The sequence below is a fragment of the Scleropages formosus genome, chromosome 2 (genome assembly GCF_900964775.1).
Source record: "Scleropages formosus chromosome 2, fSclFor1.1, whole genome shotgun sequence".
Taxonomy (NCBI): domain Eukaryota; kingdom Metazoa; phylum Chordata; class Actinopteri; order Osteoglossiformes; family Osteoglossidae; genus Scleropages; species Scleropages formosus.
The window spans coordinates 43236255-43257981 of record NC_041807.1 but is presented as its reverse complement, the minus strand read 5'-3'; the positions used below and the strand labels follow the sequence as shown (position 1 = coordinate 43257981).

Genomic DNA, 21727 nt, shown 5'->3' with positions numbered 1-21727 from the left:
CCTGAAAAACGGTGTTCCCCAAGGATCAGTTCTCAGTCCCCTGCTGTTCAACGTATACACTGCTGATATACCAACAATAGCATCCAAGAAGTTCATTTACGCAGATGATACTGTTTTATTAACTGCAGCAAAAAACTTCAAAGAAATAGAAATGACATTAAGTTCTGATTTAAACAAACTGACTACTTTCAAAACTGGAAACTTAAGCTCAGTGCCAGTAAGACTGTATGTAGCTGCTTCCACCTCACTAATGCCTTAGCAGATTACAAACTGAAAGTTACATGCAAAGAGAATGCTATTCCTTCAGACTATTTCCCAAAATACCTTGGAGTAACACTTGAGAGAACACTCTCTTACAAACACCATTTAGACCAGCTGTCGAAGAAAGTAAACGGAAGGAACAACTTATTGAGAAGACTAGCTGGCCTCTCATGGGGAGCAAACTTCAAAGTGCTACAAATAACCTCAGTAGCTCTCATTTACTCTGCAGCAGCGTACTGGGCACCAGTATGGGCTACAAATGCCCACATTAACAAAGTAGACTGCGCTTTGAACACCACAATGAGAATCGTATCTGGCTGCATCTGCTCCACACCGACAAATTACCTACCTGTTGTAAGCGCCATACCCCCTCCTGATATCAGGAGAAATGCACAGTACACGGCACTGGCAAAACACTTCTTAAACGATAAAAGCTCATTGCTTTACAGTCACCTAATTGCTATTACCTCTGGCCAACAAAAGCAACTCCACCTGAAACCTCGAAGGTCATTTCATCAGTGCGTGGTGCAGCTGCTTGACAGCAGCAGTGGCATGTCGCTAAAGGCCTGGGTGGAAGCTGGGAGACAAAAGCAATGGACAAAAGACAGTGGCTCACGGCTACACACATTTATCCCAGTGCCATCCTCCGAACCGCCTGGAAGCCAGCTACACCGACACACCGGGCATGGTTAATTCAGGGCACACATTTACAAAATGGGACGAGCAGACAGCCCTGGATGTCCAAGTGGAGAGCAGCAACAAACTGCAGAACATCTGCTGGCTTACTGCCCCACGTACACACCCACACCAGTGGATTTGATGTATATAGATGAGTATAGCTACATGAAGCCAACTTTATAGCTTAGCTTGCCCTATGTTACTGAAGACCTGTTTTTGATCATACGAAAAATAAATAAACCTGTGTCCTTCAAGTGTAAAGCAGTGGTACTAACCACTACGGCACGTGCTGCTACATATACAGTATAGCACTTGCTATCACACCTTGACTGGATTCTTAAAAGGTGAATGAATTAAATATCAACACATAGACCATGTAAGAAAGGCACTTGGAAAACAAGCAGGGTAGCAAAGTAGCCATCAGAGAAAACGTCTTTATTAATGGTCGTAGAATCTCTATAAACCACATGCATTCTGCAAAACACCATGTATCAAAAGGCCATGTGGTCTGATAAAATGAAACTGATCAGAGGAAGCCTTTCTGAGTGTTTACTAAACAAATTAAAAGTACACCTCCAGACAAGGTAACAAAAAAGTCAATGGAACCTCATGTTTGAAATGGTCTCAGAAAAGAATGTGAGATTCGGGGGACCACACCAGGAGCTCAGTTCTCCGTAAAGAGCCCTGGCTCTAGTGTGGCCATCAATCAGCACAATCACTTAGTAGGATAAGATTGCAGGATATGCAGTATCTATTCCAGGCCCCAGTCACCCATCACATTGCACAAGAATGGCGTTTGTTGACCTGAAGTCGCGTGGATCCAGGGTACATGTAGCACAACACACTACGTGTTTTCATGAGCAGCTCCAAATGGGGAGTTTCTGCTGGCGGTGGAGCTTTCCAAGCAGGACTTTACATCTCCTTGACCAGTTTGAGCTCCTTGCTTTATTGTCCTAAGTCTCATGCTGAGGACAAATCATCAGTCTGTAGTCCACAGCATCATCAGGGCATCCTTTTGTTCTAGTGCCACAGAAAGACAGAGTATCCAGCTACCTCTACAGTAAATTTCTATTGTGAATTTCCCTGCAAGTATTTATACAGTACCTAAAAAACAACCCATGACAAAGACAAAAGGCCATTTTCTTTCTCATGAGAGGCACAAGGTCATCTGGAAGTCATAGTTTCCACTGTCCATACTAGAGATCATTAGGAGGAGGGGGCAAAAGTGAGATAGAGAATGTCCCATGTGGGTGGGATCCAACTAGGTGACCCCAAGAACTCACAAGTACAGACTTTGGAGTCCCGTAGGTCCATACAATGTGGGTATGAGAGACTCTTTCCGTGCCACAGTCATGGGTAGGTCCTCTGCTGGCATGCAGAGGGCACGCAGTCGCTGAAAGGAAAGGTCAAGACCAGAGCTTAACCACCAATGGGCTTTACCTAAATATTTTGTCTGCCAGAGGGACCAGGTCCTTGCAGAAGCCTCATGTGGTTCATGTCCCTCCCATTCTTAGAACAGAACATGAATAAAGGGATAAGAACCAAAGCGGATTGGACATACCTGCCGTAAGGTCCCTGGGGTGACAGCTATGCCATAGACCATAAAGAGAGGAACCATGAGCGTGGAGGAGAGGGTGAAGAACCAGCCAATGGAGTAACCCCACCAAGGGTACTCATAGACATTGTTGAATTTGAGAGGGGTGAACTTGATCAGGGAGAAGATGAAGGTGGCCTGGTGGAGAGAGATGCAGTGGCGGATTTAGGCATGGGCGACATGGGCAGCCGCCCAGAGCGGCATCTTACCGCCCCCGCAAAAAAAAAAAAACAGTGCAATCAGGTTTTTACCGCTTATTTGCACGTCATGTCTGCGCAGACCGTTCGGCATATGACATCAAAGTACCGTGGGAGCGTCTCGCAAACAGACTGCACCTCCATATGGTTTCAAATCGCTCTTGCGGTACTTTGATGTCATACGCGGCTCTGACTGCGCAGCACAGGCACTCTATGAAGTCGAACACACACCTGTACTCTTACTAAGAAATACGAGAAGGAGGGGCGGGGTTAGTTGACATCACCTCATGGCATCCAATGGCGACACCTGAGGTAACATCTGCAAGGAGAGCAGGAGGGGAGGGGGAGCGAGCGAGAGAGGTTTTTTTGGGGGGAGGTTTTTTGGGGGGGGGTTCGCCCAGGGCACCATACAAGGCAGAACCACTACTGGAGAGATGTACAAGGAAGAGGGGTCACAGGTCTATATCCCAAATGAGGACTTCCTGACAGAGTGATCCTTGTATGACTGACTTCAGGGTTTTACGCATGAGTTCAGGGTTTCTGAGTTGTGGTCCTAGGTATCTGCTGTGGACTCTGGCCTTGTATCCATGTTGAATGCTCACCGTACAGATAAAGGGGGTACAGTATTGCCAGCAGTATTTCATTACAGATGATGGTCGGTACCCGATCATGTCCTCGATGTTATCATACAGTCGGTTTGCACCTGGTGGACAGAGCAGAGTAAGGGTCAGATAAAGAAACTGATAAAGTAATGGGTTTGATGTGACGGACTGAACAAGACTGATTTACAAGCTTTAACTCAATGTTTGTAGTCAAATTAAGGCTCCACATGTTAAAGATGAAGCTCTTTTGTCGAAGTTCTCTTCATTTTTGTTTGCTACCGGAATTGTATTTCTTTGAGATGCATGTTGCTTTGGAGAAAAGCGTCTGCTAAATGAATAAATGTAAATGTAAATGTAAATTAATAGATCCTTTACTCAAGCTGTACTGACCGTAAACCCAACCAACACAGATCGACTGAAGAATGGCAAAGATCAGGAGGGTCATTCCACTGCAAGCATAGTAATCGAACAGCTGGAATACATACAGCCCACCCTACAGATGGACAGAGACAATTAAATTATAAAAAAAGGATAATTGTTAAGGATACATAACGGCAGATCTTGCTTTAGTCACATTTTAACAGACTTTTAGAACATCTAAAATTGTTGCATTAGCTCCAAGTCAACTAAAATACTTATCAGGCATGTTTTGGTCATGATTATTTCTGTAGCTAAGTGAAAAGTAGTGGAATGGAAGCACTCTCCATACTTAGCCAGGTGACAACTTACCTCTGTGACCATGACCAGGCCAACGAGGAAGCCTCCTATGCTGATGACGAGGAGGAGGATCTTGCGCCAGTGACCAGTTTGAAAGACGACAGGGTACATGTCAGAGATGGCCGTCATAAGAGCCTCCAGGCCAACAAACTGAAGGGGAGTAATTACAGATGATACACATGAAGGTATAATTTTGTACACAGATCTAGAAATCTTATATTGTAAACTGTATAACCAAATATCAGAACAAAGTATCTTCCTGAACAGATGGTACCCTGCTGGTTTGACTGGTGGGTTTGGGTTGGTTTTGTTGGTGTTTTTTTTTTTTTGGTTTGGTTTGGTGGGTGGGTTTTGGAGAAGGTAGTTAAGCTTATTGGTCTCGGGTCATGGAGATGTATGTTGGCTACACCGGATGTTCTCTGTGGCTTCATGCTGTTGGTTGGACTGGGTCTTCGTGTACAGCCATTGAAAAATATGCATGGGGCAGAACATCTTGTCCTGTGTATCTTGAATGTTACACTTATTAATTTAGTTGATGCTTTTCTCCAAAGTGACTCACTGTGTCACCGTGCCGAGATACTGGAAGCATTGGATGTTGTTGGGATTTCCTGGCTAAGATGATTCTTCTGTATTGTTTTAAGGGCTGGAACAGTACATCTGGACTGCCAAACAGGGATGAAAGTTACCATCTTTAAAAAGGGGTGGGTGTGGCGTGGGGTGAACAGAGGATATGCAGTAACTATCGAGGGATGAAGTTTCTCAAACTTCCTGGGAAAGTTTATACCAAAGTGCTGGAAAGGAGACTTTAGTCAGTTGTTAAACCTTAGACTCAATAGGAACAATGGCACAACAGCAGACCAGCTGTTCACCCTTGCAAGGACACTGCAGGGGTCATGGGAATTTGCAAGTCTGATCTACACACACACACATTGACTGAAGCCACAGAAAGCGGGAGCCTAACCCAGCAACACAGGGTGCAAGGCTGGAGGGGGAGGGGACACACCAAGGACAGGATGCCAGTCTGTCGTAAGGCACCCCAAGTGGGACTCAAACCCCAGACCCACCAGAAAACAGACACAGGCTAACCCCACTGCACCACCATGCCCCCACCCCCAAGCCTGCTCTACATGAGGTTTATCAGTGTGGAAAGATCTAAAATTGTGTGCTTTCTACATTCTTTGGAAGGTGCTTCAGGAGTATGGGGTCGCTGGAACTCTTGTGATTGCTATTCTTTCCCTGTATCTGAAATTGTTTCCACACTTTTGGCATTAAGTCAAAATCATTCAGTGTAGGAGTTGGACCCTACCAAGGGTGTGCCTTCTTCTTGTTGGCCTTGTTCTTGTTAGCCTCATCAGATTGCCATCTTCAAGATCCACTAAAGTGGTTCACAGCTGAGTATAACTACAATAGAATGGAGGTCAGCACCTCCAAATCTGAGCTAACAGTTCTCACCAGGGGTACGGTATGTTGTTCTCTCCAGTTGGTAGAAAGCAGCTCCCTAAGATATAGAGTGGGCAGCCTGTGATCAACTGTCTGATTTCCTCACCCGGAACCATCTCCTCAATGGGTATCAGTTTGGTTTCAAAGTTTGTCTCTCCACTGAGATGACCCTTCTGGCGGTGTCTGACACTCTCCAAGCCACTAGAGTTGCCTCCCTCTCCTCAGTCCTCATCCTCCTCGATCTGTCTGCAGCGTTCGACACAGTCAACCACCGGATTCTACTCTCCTCTCTTAGTCAGCTTGGGATCAAAGGAGCGGCACTAAGATGGTTTGAGTCCTACCTATCTGACAGATCTTATCAAGTGGTCTGGTGGAGCTCTCGTTCTTCTCCTCTGCCACTTTCAACCAATGTCCTGCAGGGCTCGGTATTGGGTCCTCTTCTCTTCTTGATCTACACCTCCTCCTTAAGTCCGGTCATAGCCTCCTATGGATTCAAATACCACTGCTATGCTGATGATACCTAGTTCTTCTTCTCCTTTCCACCTGAAGCATCAGACATTTCTGCATGCATTACTGCCTGCCTGTCAGACATCTCTTCATGGATGTTCATGGACCTCCAACTCAGCCTTTCCAAAACAGAGATTCTTCACCTCCCAGCTAGCCTGTTCTCCTGTCACGATCTATTGATCAAACTGGATAACTGACTCATTTCGCTGACCTCCTTAGCTAAGAGTCTGGGAGTAACAACTGACACGAGTATGTCTTTTTCTCGGCACATGGAAGCCACAACCCAGTCCTGCAGATACATCCTGCATAACATCTGCTGGATCCGTCCTTACCTCACAACAGACTCTGCTCAACTACTTTTCCAGGTCATGGTGATGTCCCGTCTGGATACTGCAACTCTCTCCTGTGTTGCCTTCCTGCTACTGCCATCAAACCTCTACAGCTTATACAGAACGCTGCTGCACAAGTTGTGTTTGACTTGCCAAAGAGTTCCCATGCATCTCCTCTACTCATTTCTCTGCACTGGTTTCCTATAGCTGCCCGGATCAAATTTAAGACCCTGGTTATTGTCCACAAACGCATCGTTAGAACTGCTTCCAGATATTTACAAGACTTGATCAACCGCTACAACCCTTCACTCGTCTACTTCTGCTCGCTTGGTGGTCCTGCGCACGAAAGGTAAAGCACAGAGGTTCTTGGTTCTTGGAGGGTTCTTCCCCTCTCACTCAGAACTTCGGAAACTCTGTCTACCTTCAAGAAGGGTCTGAAAACTTACCTTTTCCGGACCCAATTCGCCCAAGATCTCTCCAGCTCATGTATGGTGTAAATGTTCATGCACCGTACCTTCATAATCATCCCCAAATAAGCCTTTATTCAGTCGCTACTCCTGTATTGTATGTGATTGTTTGTATATGTTATTATATTAAAAAAAATTGATAGGAGGTTATCAGGATTCATCTATCCTGCATTTTATACACCTACTCGAGTGATGAACATCCATGCTGCCGCACCCACGCCACCGAGTCAATGCGGAACACCTGGGGCGCGGCACAGACGGATGCATCAAAGGCAGCATCAGACCAGGAGCTGACGCGGAACCTTGTTCAGCCTAGTTGCTGCGATCTCCTTACGAGCATTCCTCTCTTTCCTGATCCTATAGTCCTTTCCTAGTCCTGTACCCTGCTCCTTGAACCTCGTTGTCTCCTTATGACCATTGACCAATCGCCTGTTTACCGACCTTGCCTTTTGGATTGCCCTGTGAACGGCATTTGCACCTCAGAGACCTTTTGCCTGTCCTGTGACCAAGTTCCTCGGTTTTCCCTGAGTAAAGCCCGATTTCCACTCTGCGCTTGGGTCCGCCACTTCCTTCCGGAACCAGACATGACACATGCATCAAGTGGAAAGTAACAAACTAGGTTTACTTAAGAGTCACAGGTCTGCAGCCATGTCTCTTTGTCTTAATGTAATGCACAAATTGTATTTTTGCCGAGATGTATGTCGCTTTGGACAAAAGCTTTTGCTAAATGAATAAATGTAAATGTACATGTAAGATATTGTACTCTAAGTACCTCAGGGTTTGATTCATGAGTGACAGGAAGGGAAATTGGAAGATCGGCCAGCGGCTTTATGCAGCAGCTGCAGTATTGTAAATGCTGCACAGGATTGTGGTGATTCACTGAAAGCTGGAACCTTGAGCAAAGTTTGCAATTTATTGGTAAGGTGCTGATCCTCACTTATGGCTATGGGTTCTGAGTAATGTCAGAAAGATGGTCACAGGTGCAAAAGGTGGAAATGTGGTTCTACAACAGAGGGGCAGGTCTCACACTCCATGACAAAGTGTGGAGCTGAGCAGTCAGGAAGGTCCTTGGAGTATAGTTACTGATCTTCCAGATTGAAAGCAGCCAGTTACCGTCTTCTGAACATCTAATCAATATGCCCCCTGGGCACCTCTTGCAGGAGGTATGTCAGTCCTATTCCACTGGGGATTGCTTGGGGATCCCTCGGGAGGAGTTTGACAGTTACAACAGAAATCAAAGTATGGACAGTCTTGCTTGTCTTGTTGTCACCGCAAACCTCACCAGGATAATTGCTAAGCTCCACTTAACACAACAGCAGGTAACATAAGTAGCATAAGTTCACATAGTACTGAGCATTATGCAATAAAGAAATGGTATTTAGGGATATATTTAAGTGATTTATCTAAAATTTACTTTTCTATGAAGGACGTGGTGCTCTACCTCACTGTCCAGGCCAAGCAGGATGATCATGATGAAGAAGCAAACTGCCCATAACTGAGGCAGGGGCATCATGGCCACTGCTCGAGGGTACACAATGAATGCCAGACCTGGACCTGGGAGCGAAACAGACTGTTCATCACAGACCTCACAATACAACAGGCTTGGACTAGAAGGGTTTTGACTGCAAACTCTTCAGGTTTCAGTTCCCTCAACCTCACCTGATTCAGCCACCTCAGAGATGTCCAGTCCCTGCTCGTAGGCCATGAAACCCAGCACGGAGAAGATGGCAAATCCAGCCACAAAGCTTGTCCCACTGTTCAGGAGGCACAGATACATGCAGTCTCTGCAACAAAGGACACTCCGCTCAAACATTGTTCTCGCTGTAATGTTGGAGTTGTGGAAAACGCCTGGTTTCTAGGGCAAACTTCACAACAGTGTGTTTCCTGCAGCATGGATTCAAACCCAGAAACCCATCCTTTACTCACTTGTAGCAGTTGTTGTTGTACTTGTTGTAGCTGCCCAGGGCTGTCAGACAACCTATGCAAAGGGCATAGGAGTAGAATATCTGTGTTCCCGCATCCATCCATACCTAAATGTTAAAAATGCAGAGAGTGGCTACATCTTGTTCTCCTGAGGGAGCGTTAGCATTTATTTAACATTACATGACTGTACATGTTAGCTACCTCATATATGCTTGACATTTAAAATACAACATTTTTCTTGAATTTCTCAGATAACTTCTTTTTCCACATAAAGGACAATGTTTTTAACGTCCTTTTTGCAAAGCGCTATTTGAAAACAGAAAAGTACAGGAAGAGATAAGTTCAATGAGGACCCCAAGGTCCAACCAGTAAACCACCTGACTCAGTTCATCTGTGTTGGAATTCACTCCCTTCACAAGGGGCCAACTGTACCTGAGGGTCAGTGAGACGACTGGGGTCGGGGTACAAGTAGAAGATGACTCCATCCTTAGCTCCAGGCAGGGTGAGTCCTCGAACCAGTAAAATCACTAGCATAACATATGGAAAGGTGGCCGTAAAGTACACCACCTGGAAGCAGAAGAACCCCATTGAACACAGTCCTTCCAAGTGGATTCCTGGCCAGGGCATTGCACGAGTTTTTGACACAGGGCTCTCACCTTTCCGGTTGACCTCACACCTTTCCAGACACAGAAGTAGCAGATGATCCAGGAAAGCAGAAGACAAAGAGCCAACTCCCATCTTGGGGGCCCAATGTCATAGATGCTCCCTGAGATGTTTAACACTCGTCTCCTTGAACAGATAATTACACATAATGTGTTTATCACTGAGGACATTCTCCTCTCATCTAACTTGCAAATCAACAACTTCAGTGTGGTCTTTCAGCTCCTGAGTCACGCTTCAGGAGCAGTACAGCGCATGTTGCGAACCCACACGGCAGTAATCACCGAAGCAGGAGTATCGCTTCCTTTCCCAATTAGTCTTGTCTGTGAAATTGCAATGATTAAGACTTGTTGGAACATGTCGATATGCATTTCAGGACCTCAGCATTTCAGGCCTTTCAAACTCACTCCCAGAATTCCTTCACTGGCGATGTTGCATTTTCAACAAATGTCCAGTTGTTTGAGATGTTCCTCTGATCAAACTCAACACAGGTGGCTGGAAGTTTCAGAACAAAGATGGTAAAAATTACAATTTGCGTTCATTTTCATGTTTCCACTTTGTTCGTATAAATTACGGTTGCATTTACATTACATTTACATTTATTTTTTTATCAGATGCTTTTCTCCAAAGAGACTTCCATTGAACTCTATGTAGTGTTAGCAGCCCACACACCTTATTCACCGCGGTGACTTACACTACTAGATAGACTACTTACAATGGGTCACTCATATTATTTTTGGACCATAAAATATAGTAAGTACATAGTTTTATACCACAAAAAACAGTTAATAATTCCTCAGATGAGTTAACTGAGTTGTGGCTTTTTGTGCTGTGTTTGAATTTTTAGTATTCCAAATTTTTTTATTGATCAGTGATTCCAGTGAGAGGGGGTGCTGTGGCGCAGTGGGTTGGACCGCAGTCCTGCTCTCCGGTGGGTCTGGGGTTCGAGTCCCGCTTGGGGTGCCTTGCGGCGGACTGGCGTCCCGTCCTGGGTGTGTCCCCTTCCCCCTCCGGCCTTACGCCCTGTGTTACCGGGTAGGCTCCGGTTCCCCCGTGACCCCGTATGGGACAAGCGGTTCTGAAAATGTGTGTGTGTGTGTGTGTGTGATTCCAGTGCCTGTGTTCCAGTAGTTTCCACAGCTGGCCCAAGGAAGCTTGGAGCTGAAGGAAGAGAAGAGGTAGAAGAAGGCCCAAGCCAAAATGATGATGTAGTAGATGCTTGAGTAAAGAACCACCACTTGGGATCCAAAGCCCAGTCCTGATGAGAAAAAGTTAAAGACAAGAACATGAAAAAACTGTGCAACAATTCCTTTCTTACATGTATAAAAATTCTAAATGGGATGCAAAAATGCTTAATTTCATGCAAGAAAAAACACATCTTATACTGGTAAATGGATATTTTGGTGAATGATATCTTTTGCCATAATATAAGAAATTTTAAGTCTTTGTTAATTTTTCCTTTGTTCGCTTTTTCTTTCGATCGTTTTTTCTTTCTGGTGCTTTGCAAAAATAAATGTCCTTTGGTGCTGGCTGATTTAAGGTGATCTTGTTATTGCACAGAGCAACCATCACCATGTTGTTCCCATTACATTTGTTTACTTCGCAGATGCTTTTCCTCCAAAGTGCCTTCCAATGAACTCTATGTAGTGTTATCAGCCCACACACCTTATTCACCGTGGTGACTTACGCTGCTAGATACACAAAATCAGAAGCCTGTACATTGCCGGTTTAGTCCCCAGTATGGTGGAGTAACTTCCCTCTGTCCCTCGGAGTTGCTGAATCCCTGCCACAGTCTTGAACATCTCTTTGACAGCCACTTCTCTGCTGATCTCCTGACAGCTCCATCAATGAGTCCAACACCATCTGCTATAGTTATCTATGTATTTACTATTTGAATGTCACTTTATATAGAGGCAACTGGAGGGATGTAAGCCACATAAGCTGTTTGTCCACAGTCCTGTGTCTGCATCTAAAGCTCTTTGTTGTTGAGGGATGTTTGTTTACTCTGAGCTGTACATCATTGTAAAGATCAGTGTCTGATAAATTTACATTACATTTATTCACTTAGCAAACACTTTTCTCCAAAGCAACTTACAATGGATACTATGTAGTATTATTGGCCCACACACCATATTCACCACAGTGACTTACAATAGGTCACTCATCCATATGTCAGTGAAACACACACACACTCTGTCACTCACACACTCCGGGTGAACCTGAACTGCATGTCTTTGGACTGTGGGAGGAAACCAGAGCACCTGGAGGAAACCCACATAGACATGGGGAGGATATGTAAACTCCACACAGACAAAGTGGGGATCAAACCCATGTTCTCTCACACCACCCAGGTGCTGTGAGACACCAGTGCTATTCACTGTGTCACCATGCTGCCCAAATAAAGGGGGGGGGGGGGGGGTGTCTCAGTGAACTTTGGAGCTGTCGGCTAGAGGCTTGTTCTCCTGGTTGGGTCTTCCTTGGCAAACAGGTCTATGTGGAGAAGCTACATAAAGAATGTTGCATAAAGAGCTCTATGACTACATGAATAAAAGCCAATTTTACCCTTCTTGGATTTGAGTTATCATGGGTTGGCAAACACCTGGTGACCAGGTGACCCACATCATCTGGTCAGGCTGAGGGCACTCCACTTGCAAGTTGATGGCTGGGGGTTGGGTGTAGTGTCAGCCAAGTGCAGGAATAGACCTAGACAAACTGGACTCTGGTATTGGAAACTGGCTCTAGGAACATGAAATGTTATCTCTCTTAGAGGGAAGGAACCTGAGCTGGTGTGGGAGGTGGAAAAGTACCAGCCACATATAGTGTCTCACCTCCACCCAGTGTTGACTATGGAACTAAACTTCTGGATCAGGGTTAGTCCCTTTCCTACTCTACTCTGTAACTCTTCATCTTTTGTGAAATACATTTTGTGTTTGCTCTGGGTGATATACTGCTCTGGAGAAAGGCGTCTGCAGAATGATGAGAGGCCCTGGGTAGGGGAGGGGTGTTGGGATATGCACAAGGACTCTTTGAGAGCCATGCAACTGGAGTTTTTTCAGTGGATCAGAGGGTTGTCTCAATGTGGCTGCATGTTGCAGAGACGAAAATTCAGCTGTTGGTGCACATGCACCAAACAATTGTGTTCAGGCCTCCTAATGAAGGTTGGGAATACACTCGAGAGGATGATGCCTACCGACTCTGAAGTCCTGCTTGGAGACTTCAGCAGTCATGGTGGTAATGATGGAGATGCCATTACAAGGGATGGTTTGCTGTATTTCAACTTGAGTAAAAAATTGTCTTTTGAACGCAATTGGTCCCTCTCATGGCAACAACTTACCCCCCACAATTAGGGGCTGATAAGATGAAGAAGAAGGCCTTCCAAAAGGACTGCAGCAAAGGCAGTTGCAGAACCAGAAGCTTAGGCATTCAAGGAGTTGTGAAGTCCATGATGACAGACTGTTGTATGGCTTCAACGCATTTTTCTGGCAAACCCTTCAGTATCTTAGGAGGGGAAGGTGTGATCCAGCCCAAGCTGTGTTAAGTAGCGGTAGGGAAGTGCAGACCACTCTGGGGGAGACTGCTGAGTGGTGGAAGGAAATCCTTGGGCATGCTTTCCTATCCGGAGGCAGTGTTTGACGTCCCTGGTGGATTAAAACCCTTCACTGTTCCTGAAGTTGCTATTGTGCTGTGAGGCTTCTAGGGTGGATGACATTCATGTTGTTAGAAGCACTGGGCAGTGTTGGGGTAGTGTGGCTCACCTGCTTCTTCAGTGGCAAGTATGGCAGTGTCTCTGGATTGACAAAGTGGGAGTGGTGGTCTCAGCGTTTAAAAAAGGGGTCTGGAGGGTTCAGGAGGAACAGACCTGACTTTTACCTGTTTGGGGAACAGTGCACAGTTGGCACACTTGTTTCAAGGGGTATGGGAATATGCCAACGTAGCCTACATGTGTTTTGTGTACTTATGGGATGACTTAACTCCTTGGCATGTGGCACGGAAGGTACTGGGATACGGGGTACCAGGGCTGCCGATGCCTGCTATTCGATTCTATCCGTATTCTCTGTGTTGATTTGAAACCGTTTAATGAGGTCATTAAGCTCTGCCAACGTGTTTCATCCTCACTCCTCTTTGTGACATTTGTGGACAGGATATGAAGGCGCAGGTAATTGGGAATTTAATCTACAAGTTTAAGTATTTGTAGCAGCACAGCGGCACAGCGAGTAGCGCTGCTGTCTCACAGTGCCTGGGTGGTGTGAGAAGATGTGGGTCTGATCCCAACTCAGAGTGTGTGGAGTTTCCATGTTCTCCCCGTGTCTGCATGGGTTTCCTCTGGTTGCCTCTCACAGTTCAAAGACATGGTGATCAGGTTCCCCCATAGTGTGTGAGCGACAGAGAGAGTGTTTGTGTTCCACTGATGTATGGATGAGTGAGCCATTGTAAGTAATGTATCTAGCAGTGTAAGTCACCTTGGTGAATAAGGTGATAACTGATAACACTACATAGAGTTCATTGGAAGTCACTCTGGAGAAAAGTGTCTGATAAATTCATAAATGCAAGTAACTTGAGGTCTTGTGAGGGGGAAGGGAGTGGGAGGTGGACTGGTGCAACATCAGCACTTCTACAGGCACTGTACTCATTTGAGGTAGTAAAGCAGGAGCATGTTTGTGGACAAAGCTCTTGATTTACTGCTGTCTACATTGCCATCTTCACCTGTGGCCATGAGCTTTTGGTAACAATCGGTAGACCGAGATTGTCAATGCAAGCGGCCTAAGTGATGTTTTTCTACAGGATTGCAACGCTCATTATCCATGACAAGGTGAGGAAACTGGCGATCAGTGAGAACCTCGCAACACAGTCACTGCTCCTCCAGATGTAGACAGATCAGCTGAGGTGATTCATGCACGTCAAACATATGCCACTGGTTGGCTCCTGCTGGAGTTATACTGGGGGTGTCCTTGGCTGGCCTCAGAATGCCTGGGGACATTGTCTGGGGGAGGACCTGGAGACAGTTGCCTGCTGAGCACTACCACTATGACCATTGACAGGAACAGAAGACAAAAACTGACGTGACCTGTTCCTGTCAAAGGTCTTAAGTGACACCGTATTTTCAGTATCAAGTGAAATCACTAAATCGATAGATACAGCAAGTGCTGGATTCCTGCAGACACCCCTTTGTTTGGATGACAATCATCAAAAGAAACTCCCACTTGTTTTATCACTTAAGAGAACGAGGCTGAAATGGATTCTACAGAAATATTTACCCTGAAACAGGGGGCAGATCTTCCTCCAGCAGGTGATGCCCCCCTGGCTGGTGTACTGCCCCAGCGCCGTCTCAAGGAGGAAGAGGGGGATTCCGCATGCAAAGAGGAACAGAACATAGGGGATGAAGAAAGCGCCTGGGGAGTAGAGCAACATTTTACAGTTCAGGTATCAGATTTGCATTTATTCATTCAGCTGATGCTTCTCTCCAAAGCAACTTACAATGTTAAGATTACACTAATTTACCCATTTATACAGCTGGGTACTCTCACTGGAGCAATTTAGGGTAAGTACCTTGCTCAACAGTACTACAGCTGGAGATCAAACCTGCAACCTTTGGATGCAAAGGTAATAACTCTAGCTACCATGCTACCAGCTGTCCCCAGTTTTTGATGTTGATTCTAGTTTACAGTGACATTTTTCCATGGAGGCTTACAATGATGTAAAACAAACTTTACATTTATTTACTCATTTATTCACTCGGGTAATTTTTAGTTATTGGTTGAACAAGAATCTTTGTGTTAGACACACTGCAGTACAATAGGTACAGTCAGTTGCTACTACTTATTTATTTACATTTACATTGATTCATTTAGCAGACGCTTTTGTCCAAAGGGATGTACATCTCAGCAAAAGGACAATTTATGCATTACATTAAGAGAAGGAGACATAGCTGCAGACAAGAAAGTCTCAAGCAAACCTAGTTTGTTACCTATCACTTTCTGCAGCGAGGTTCATCGTTCGAGTAGGTATTTATACGCACAAACACACAAAACGGGCAATTAGAGCTAACGATTCGCTTGAAACGACCTCTCATACTATCCATGCACTGTAAGACAGCAGCACTGATTGCTGTGCCACTGTGCCGCCCACAGCATTGTCCTGTGTGTCCTGTGCGCTTCTGCACTCACCTCCTCCGTTCTTGTAGCACAGGTAGGGGAACCTCCACACGTTGCCCAAGCCGATGATCTGTCCCGCCACGGCAAGTAGGAACTCCATCTTGCTGGCCCATTGTCCCCGTCCCTGGGTCGAGGGCTCACGGTCCTCTCTGGTGTCCTCCTGGATGGTCAGTTTAGATTGTACCTGCAGCTCATAGCTCTTCTTCATGTTCCTTATGATAAAAAATAGGGGCAGTAGAGATGTGACTTCCCAAGTCAAACTCTCTGTGGACTTGGGGTAAATCTGGTAAACGTCCCAAAGGTTTCACAGATTTTTTTTTTATTAACGTCTCAAACATGCATCAAAGGTGGCTGGACATTAGAGAAATTGCTTTTAAGGAGCTGAATACATTTTGCATTTGACGAAACAGATTATTAGGGTCACATCTTCCCAAACTCATGGGAATATTCACTGTCTGAGAATAATTTCCCGGGACAACTTATAGTGTAAGGGTTAGTATCTCAATAATTCATGAACCGAACTGAAGTCCAGAGCCACAGGGCCAGTACTGGAATTAGACTGGAGGCTTACTTTTTTTTCACCATATGTCAACACAAACTCATTGGTGGCAGAAGTTCATCGATCACTTCCAGACATGCTTTAAATGTACCCTTTCACACAGTGTTCAAGGATCACTGAGTTAGTAAAGATGTTCACTGTGTTTTTCTAACTGTGCTCACTGACCTCTGGTCACTGGTCATTGACTATTTACCGTCAAGGTGCCACCATGGAAGTTCACGGATTTTGTGGGTGAAGTAAATAGCGCATTACATGAGGGTCACATGAGCACTGCAGCGTCTGCTGTACACCGTGAACTGGAGCCCTTGAGTGCTCTCATCACTTACTTATTATTTTACTGCAGGGCCAACATTTCATAGAGGACAATTCATTAAGTGGCAGCTGAACATTTTAGTGACCCTGCAAACCGTGCGAGTCGTGACAATATTTCCCTGTGATAAACTGACGCTGTGGTGTATTGAACATATTTCGTATCAGTTGCCCTTTCACCTCCTTCCTCTGTTTGCAAGCCTGCTTTATTATGCAGGATTTGCTACTCCATGGAGCAAAGTCAAAGTATTAAAGCGCACTGCGCTCTGGGTTTTGATGGAGTGAAGAAGGGACAAACGGACAGCGTTCATTGGCACGAACACAAGGAAATATTGCTCTCGGTCCCAGGATCCCTTTTGCAGAAGACCTACAGCCCAAGCCAGCCTTCCCAGCCTACTTAACACCTCTCAGACTTTCCCTCTTTTTTCACTGGCCAACACATTCGCCAACTTACATTCCACATGTGTCCCCACAGCGGTTGAACACTTTATTCACATTTTACCCACAATTCTCAATGATTTACAAGAAACCCCTTTTCCCGCTCAAATGTAACACTCCCCAGCAACGCAGGTCCTAAGAGTATATTTGTGTGAACTCAAAGTCTTCCTGCCATTCACTCAACAAACTGTTTGTTTTATTTGCAATAAAAGTCGAGTCGATTTCCAGAACTGCTTGTCCCATATGGGGTCACGGGGAACCGGAGCCTACCCGGTAACACAGGGCGCAAGGCCAGAGAGGGAGGGGACACACCCAGGACGGGACGCCAGTCCGTCGCAAGGCACCCCAAGCGGGACTCGAACCCCAGACCCACCGGACAGCAGGACTGTGGTCTAACCCACTGCACCACCGCAGCAATAAAAGTCCATTTTCATTTTAAAGAGATGTAGTGTTGTGGTGTCGTGCAGCTTATACAAAGCAAAGGCTGATTTTGTGTTTGACACCACGTTTTCACTGCAGCGTGTTCTGTCCCTGGGAAAAGTGAAGGAGATTGGTTTGCATACAATGCGCAGCCCTTACATGTCCCTCGTACTCTGAGGGTCATCTGACCCCTGACCGCTGCTCTCAGTCACGGACGGAGCACGGCGGCCCTTGGCTAGAAGGCGTCCACAGCCCTGAAGCGAAGTGTGCTGAAGGACAGAGGTGTGGTGACGGAGGGACCACACACCGAAACGTTCTACTGAGAACTTTGGGAGCACCGGCTCCCTGGCGTGTTGGCGTAGCTCTCCGGGGCGGAGAACCGGAGGACGGGCGAGACACTGTGCGGCTCTTTCTTTAAGCTTTTCTTCTATGCTTTAGCAGGCACAAGCGGAAGAGAAAGTGAAAGCGAGGCCAAGCTCAAGACACCGAGTCACACCACTAAAACACCAGCCCACTCTACCCCCCCCCGCCCGTCAAGACTGGCCGCACCTGGGACTCGTCAGCCCTCGCCAGGCCGTTCCCAGGTGCGGCTGCCACTCTTATGGGTTGGCCGTGCCCAGCGTAGCTCATATGAACATTCCACACGGTGCTGCCAGCAGTGCTGTGTGAGCGGAGGAGGGACCTTCAGTTCTGTGTCTTTGTTTTCCTCTCAATGTGCCCTTTGTTTGCTCAAGGGACAAAAAGAGGTTCATGCTATGGACGTGTGCTGCAGACCGCTTGCGTGCGTTCAGCTTCGACGATATTTCTTTTCATAACCATTACTATTATTAAAATTATTCTTGTTGTTCTTAACATCATTAGAGGCAACACAATGGCTCAGGGTGAAACCATGTTGCATCGCACCTCCCCAACTGCACACGAGTCTGGCTGAGGAGTGGAGTGTTCCCCAAATACCTGCGTCTCTGTTTGTGTGTTCGCGCGCTTGTGTGTCTGTGTGTTTCAGAGTCACTGCCAGAACCAGGAGTAACGCTGTTTTCAGTAACACTGAAATTTCTGCTTCTCCCACCAGTTTGGAGCCATAAACTGATGTTGCAAACACCTCCTTTACAACATTGACAGGATCCATCCCGTATTTTACAACAGACTCCTGGTCCAGAACATGCTGATATCCCACTTGGACTACTGTAGCTCTCTCCTGTCTGCTCTTCCAGCCACATGATAAGGAATACCACGGTACAAGTCGCTTTTGACCTACCAAAGCGTTTCCATGCGTCCCCATTCCTCGTCTCTGTCATTGACTCCACTGATACCTGCAGGAGCCGATCACTCATTACACACCACTCAGACTGCTACCGTCCTCCACCTCTGCCAGTTTGGCGCTCCCACTACAAGAGGTGAAAAATCAAAATCCAGAGAGATTCTGTCTTTCTCCTTTTTTTCTGCTTCTGTCCCAGATATTTGGGAGTGAGCTCCTTGCATCCCTCGGAGCTGCTGAATCCCTCCCTCATCGAAGAAGGGTCTCAAACCCACACCTTTGAAAGCCACTTCTCTCCTTGTCCCCTGACAGCTCCGCAAAGGAGTCCAGCACCACATGTCACAGTCACCTCTTTACCAATTCCATGTGCTACTGGACACACTGACTGGCCCCCGACACTCACGTCTGCATCTCTAACTTGTCATTTGTTGCCGAGGCTCTGATCTTCACTCTGAGTTGTACGTCACTTTTGACAGAAGTGTCCACTGAAGGCACACGTGCGACTGTGGATGTGGACAAAAGACGTGTGCTCTTTACTCCTAGTTCCCCACCCTTGTTCCTTCCCTCTGGGATTTTTCCACCAGCGTGCAAAGTGGGTGGGATTTTGAGAGCCCGCTAGACAAGAGTGTGTCCTGTGGGCAGAGCTATTTCACACCCTGCTCTCTTGCCCCCGGGTGAGGTTTGGAACAGCCAGACAGAGCTTTTCCTACTGAAACAAGCAGAGCAGCAGCGTGCACAACAGATACGTCCATTTTTCACGTGGGACTCACAGAAACGAGTTTACGCTGCGAGTCGCTATGGCGATCTGGTATCTCCTGCAAGTGCCGCTGCAGCCAAACCTGTTCCAGCCACGCGACTCTCACAAATGTGCACAAGCACATAACACAGTGTGTGTGTTGTCGAAGTTCCTCCCCTGCGGCGCGCACACATCGACATGGAAGATTACCGCGGTACACAGGAAGGCGGTGCGACGCTCAGCCCTCGAGCATTTGTGTGCGTCACTTTCGTAACCTTTGGCCTACATTCAGTGACGCTGAGCCTCGAAGCTTCTGCTCTGCAGCCCAGGAGAGCCCTTGGAGGAAGTTCTTGCTCAATGAATGACACACGGAGCTCAGTGAGGCTGTGTGGTGGGAAAGAGACAAAGGAAAACGAGCAACAAGAAAGTACCTTGGGGAGAGTGCCGGTGCAACGGGGGCTGGGGATCCACAGACACATCCAGAGCAGCGCGGTGGAAGCCAGCTTCTCCCCAGAGCTTGTGCTCCTCTTTCTCGAGAGTGTGTGTATGTGTGAGACAGTGTGTGAGTGTGGGAGGTCTGAGTGTGTCCATGTGGGAGCCCGAGGTCACTGCGTATTTGTGTGCGGCTCGGAGGCGGAGCTAAACAGCAGGAGGAGGGGCCAGCCAGCTTTCTGCCCAATACCCCCCCACTCCCCCACCCAACGCTGAAAGACACGTTCCCATCTGAGAAAAGAAACAAAAGAAAGAAGCCAAGGAGCCGTCACACATTTATTTGGACTCTTTTACCCTAAACTGCGTGTCCCCCGTGGTTGTGCTGCGGCTGCTCTCGCTGACTGAGCGGCACCCCTGCGGCAGGAGCCTTGAGCAAAGCATTTAGGCTAAGTAACTGTAGTGATGCGGCCCTTCTGCCTCTGTCAATAGGGAAATGAGCGTAAAGTGACCGATTTAACACAGTGTGCCACTGTGGGCCGATGTAGCGACGACACAATAGTTAATAAGAACCCGATAGCGAAGTGCTGCTGCGTTCTCCCTCGTGCTGCTTGGAGCTCCTCGCGTTTGCGTCGTTGATAACTGAAGCAAAGAACGAGCATGCTGCAGTCTGCATCGCCCTGGGAGGAGCCACAACAGTTAAGGGTCTGCAAGAGCCCATCTGTAGGACACATACTGAGAGTGCAGGACTGAGCTTTCAAGGACTGAGTGGCAATCGGGGATTTCGGTGTCACCTGTCCCTCTTATTTAGTACGTTCCTACCTGGCTCCTCCCGCTTTGCAGCTCTGTGTGGCCAAGCAGGTATTTTGAGGAAATGAGTACAATACCAGGTCTTACTGCTGAAGCGTCGACAGAACTCATCTGTATAAAGGTGCTTCTTTTCCAATCCAGTCGTTTGTAATCCAAATCTAAATAGTTTGAGAACCAGATCCGTCAAGGCCCTTGACTTGTACGTAAAGCACGACGCTTCGTACAACAGTCAGAAGCTGACTGCTCTATTGGTGCCAGCTCTCCAGGCCAGACGTATCTACTTGCTGATACCCGCAGGACCGCGTCACTCACTGCAGCGCAGCAACACAGCTCTGCCCCTTTACCCCTGGCCGCTTGGTGGCCCACTCACTCATTTCCTCACTTCCGGCTCCAGCATCGTGGAATGAGCACCCTGTGTCACACGGAGCTGCTGAATCCCTCCCAGCACCAAAGAAGGGTCTCAGACCCATCACTTTCGGAGCCACTTCTCTCTTGACCTTCTATCTGCTCCAAACACTCCCATTCCACCACCTGTCACCACCTCCTGTGCATTTCCTGCCAATTCTATGAACAGCTACAGGTGGATGTGCGCCGGTGAAAATGGTGCTGTTGAACAAGTCGTAATTTCACAAACCTGTGCCTGCGTTAAAGCTTGTCATCTTGTTCGTGCACTTTTGTTTACCCTAAGCTGTACATCACTTTGGGAAAAAGTGTCTGCTAAATGAATAAATGCCCATGAAAATCACAATGAAAGTGTAATTTTTCCTCTATTTTTAAAAATATTGGGAAATGTGTGCTGCCTGCCAGCAGAGGGCAATGCAACTATATTGGGTCATGCATTGTCCCCATGTCAAAGTCAAAGTCAAAGTGAACTTTACTGTCACTTCCACAATATGTTCAGAAGATACATCAGTGTGAAACAGCATTTCTACAGGATCGCGGTGTCACATAGAGGACAACATAAAGTTTACAGCATATACTAGTTCTACTACAGCACAGTTCACAATACACACACACACACACACACACACACACATTTTCAGAACCGCTTGTCCCATACGGGGTCACGGGGAACCGGAGCCTACCCGGCAACACAGGGCGTAAGGCCGGAGGGGCAGGGGACACACCCAGGACGGGACGGGACGCCAGTCCGTCACAAGGCACCCCAAGCGGGACTCGAACTCCAGACCCACCGGAGAGCAGGACTGCGGTCCAACCCACTGCGCCATCGCACCCCCCCAGTT

General features: G+C 46.9%; 1 protein-coding gene across 4 annotated transcripts; it reads right to left on the bottom strand.

Annotated features, from left to right (window-relative positions):
• Nucleotides 1-1359: 1359 nt before the first annotated feature.
• Nucleotides 1360-19842, bottom strand: LOC108931226 (sodium- and chloride-dependent GABA transporter 2-like). 4 transcript variants are annotated; one of them, XM_018746880.1, is made up of 15 exons: nt 19676-19842; nt 15540-15739; nt 14631-14765; nt 10493-10633; nt 9783-9870; nt 9372-9504; nt 9148-9282; nt 8719-8822; nt 8452-8576; nt 8207-8346; nt 4062-4199; nt 3723-3825; nt 3333-3433; nt 2501-2671; nt 1360-2332 (listed from the first exon to the last, which is right to left on the bottom strand). In XM_018746880.1, the coding sequence occupies exons 2-15, from the start codon at nt 15733-15735 to the stop codon at nt 2219-2221; spliced, it is 1824 nt and encodes a 607-aa protein (XP_018602396.1). In that variant the 5' UTR covers nt 15736-15739; nt 19676-19842; the 3' UTR covers nt 1360-2218. The 4 variants fall into 4 exon arrangements, with proteins under 4 accessions (XP_018602396.1, XP_018602395.1, XP_018602394.1 ...); XM_018746879.2 differs by lacking the exon at nt 19676-19842 and adding an exon at nt 18912-19039; XM_018746878.1 differs by lacking the exon at nt 19676-19842 and adding an exon at nt 18509-18903.
• Between the last annotated feature and the right edge of the window lie 1885 nt (nt 19843-21727).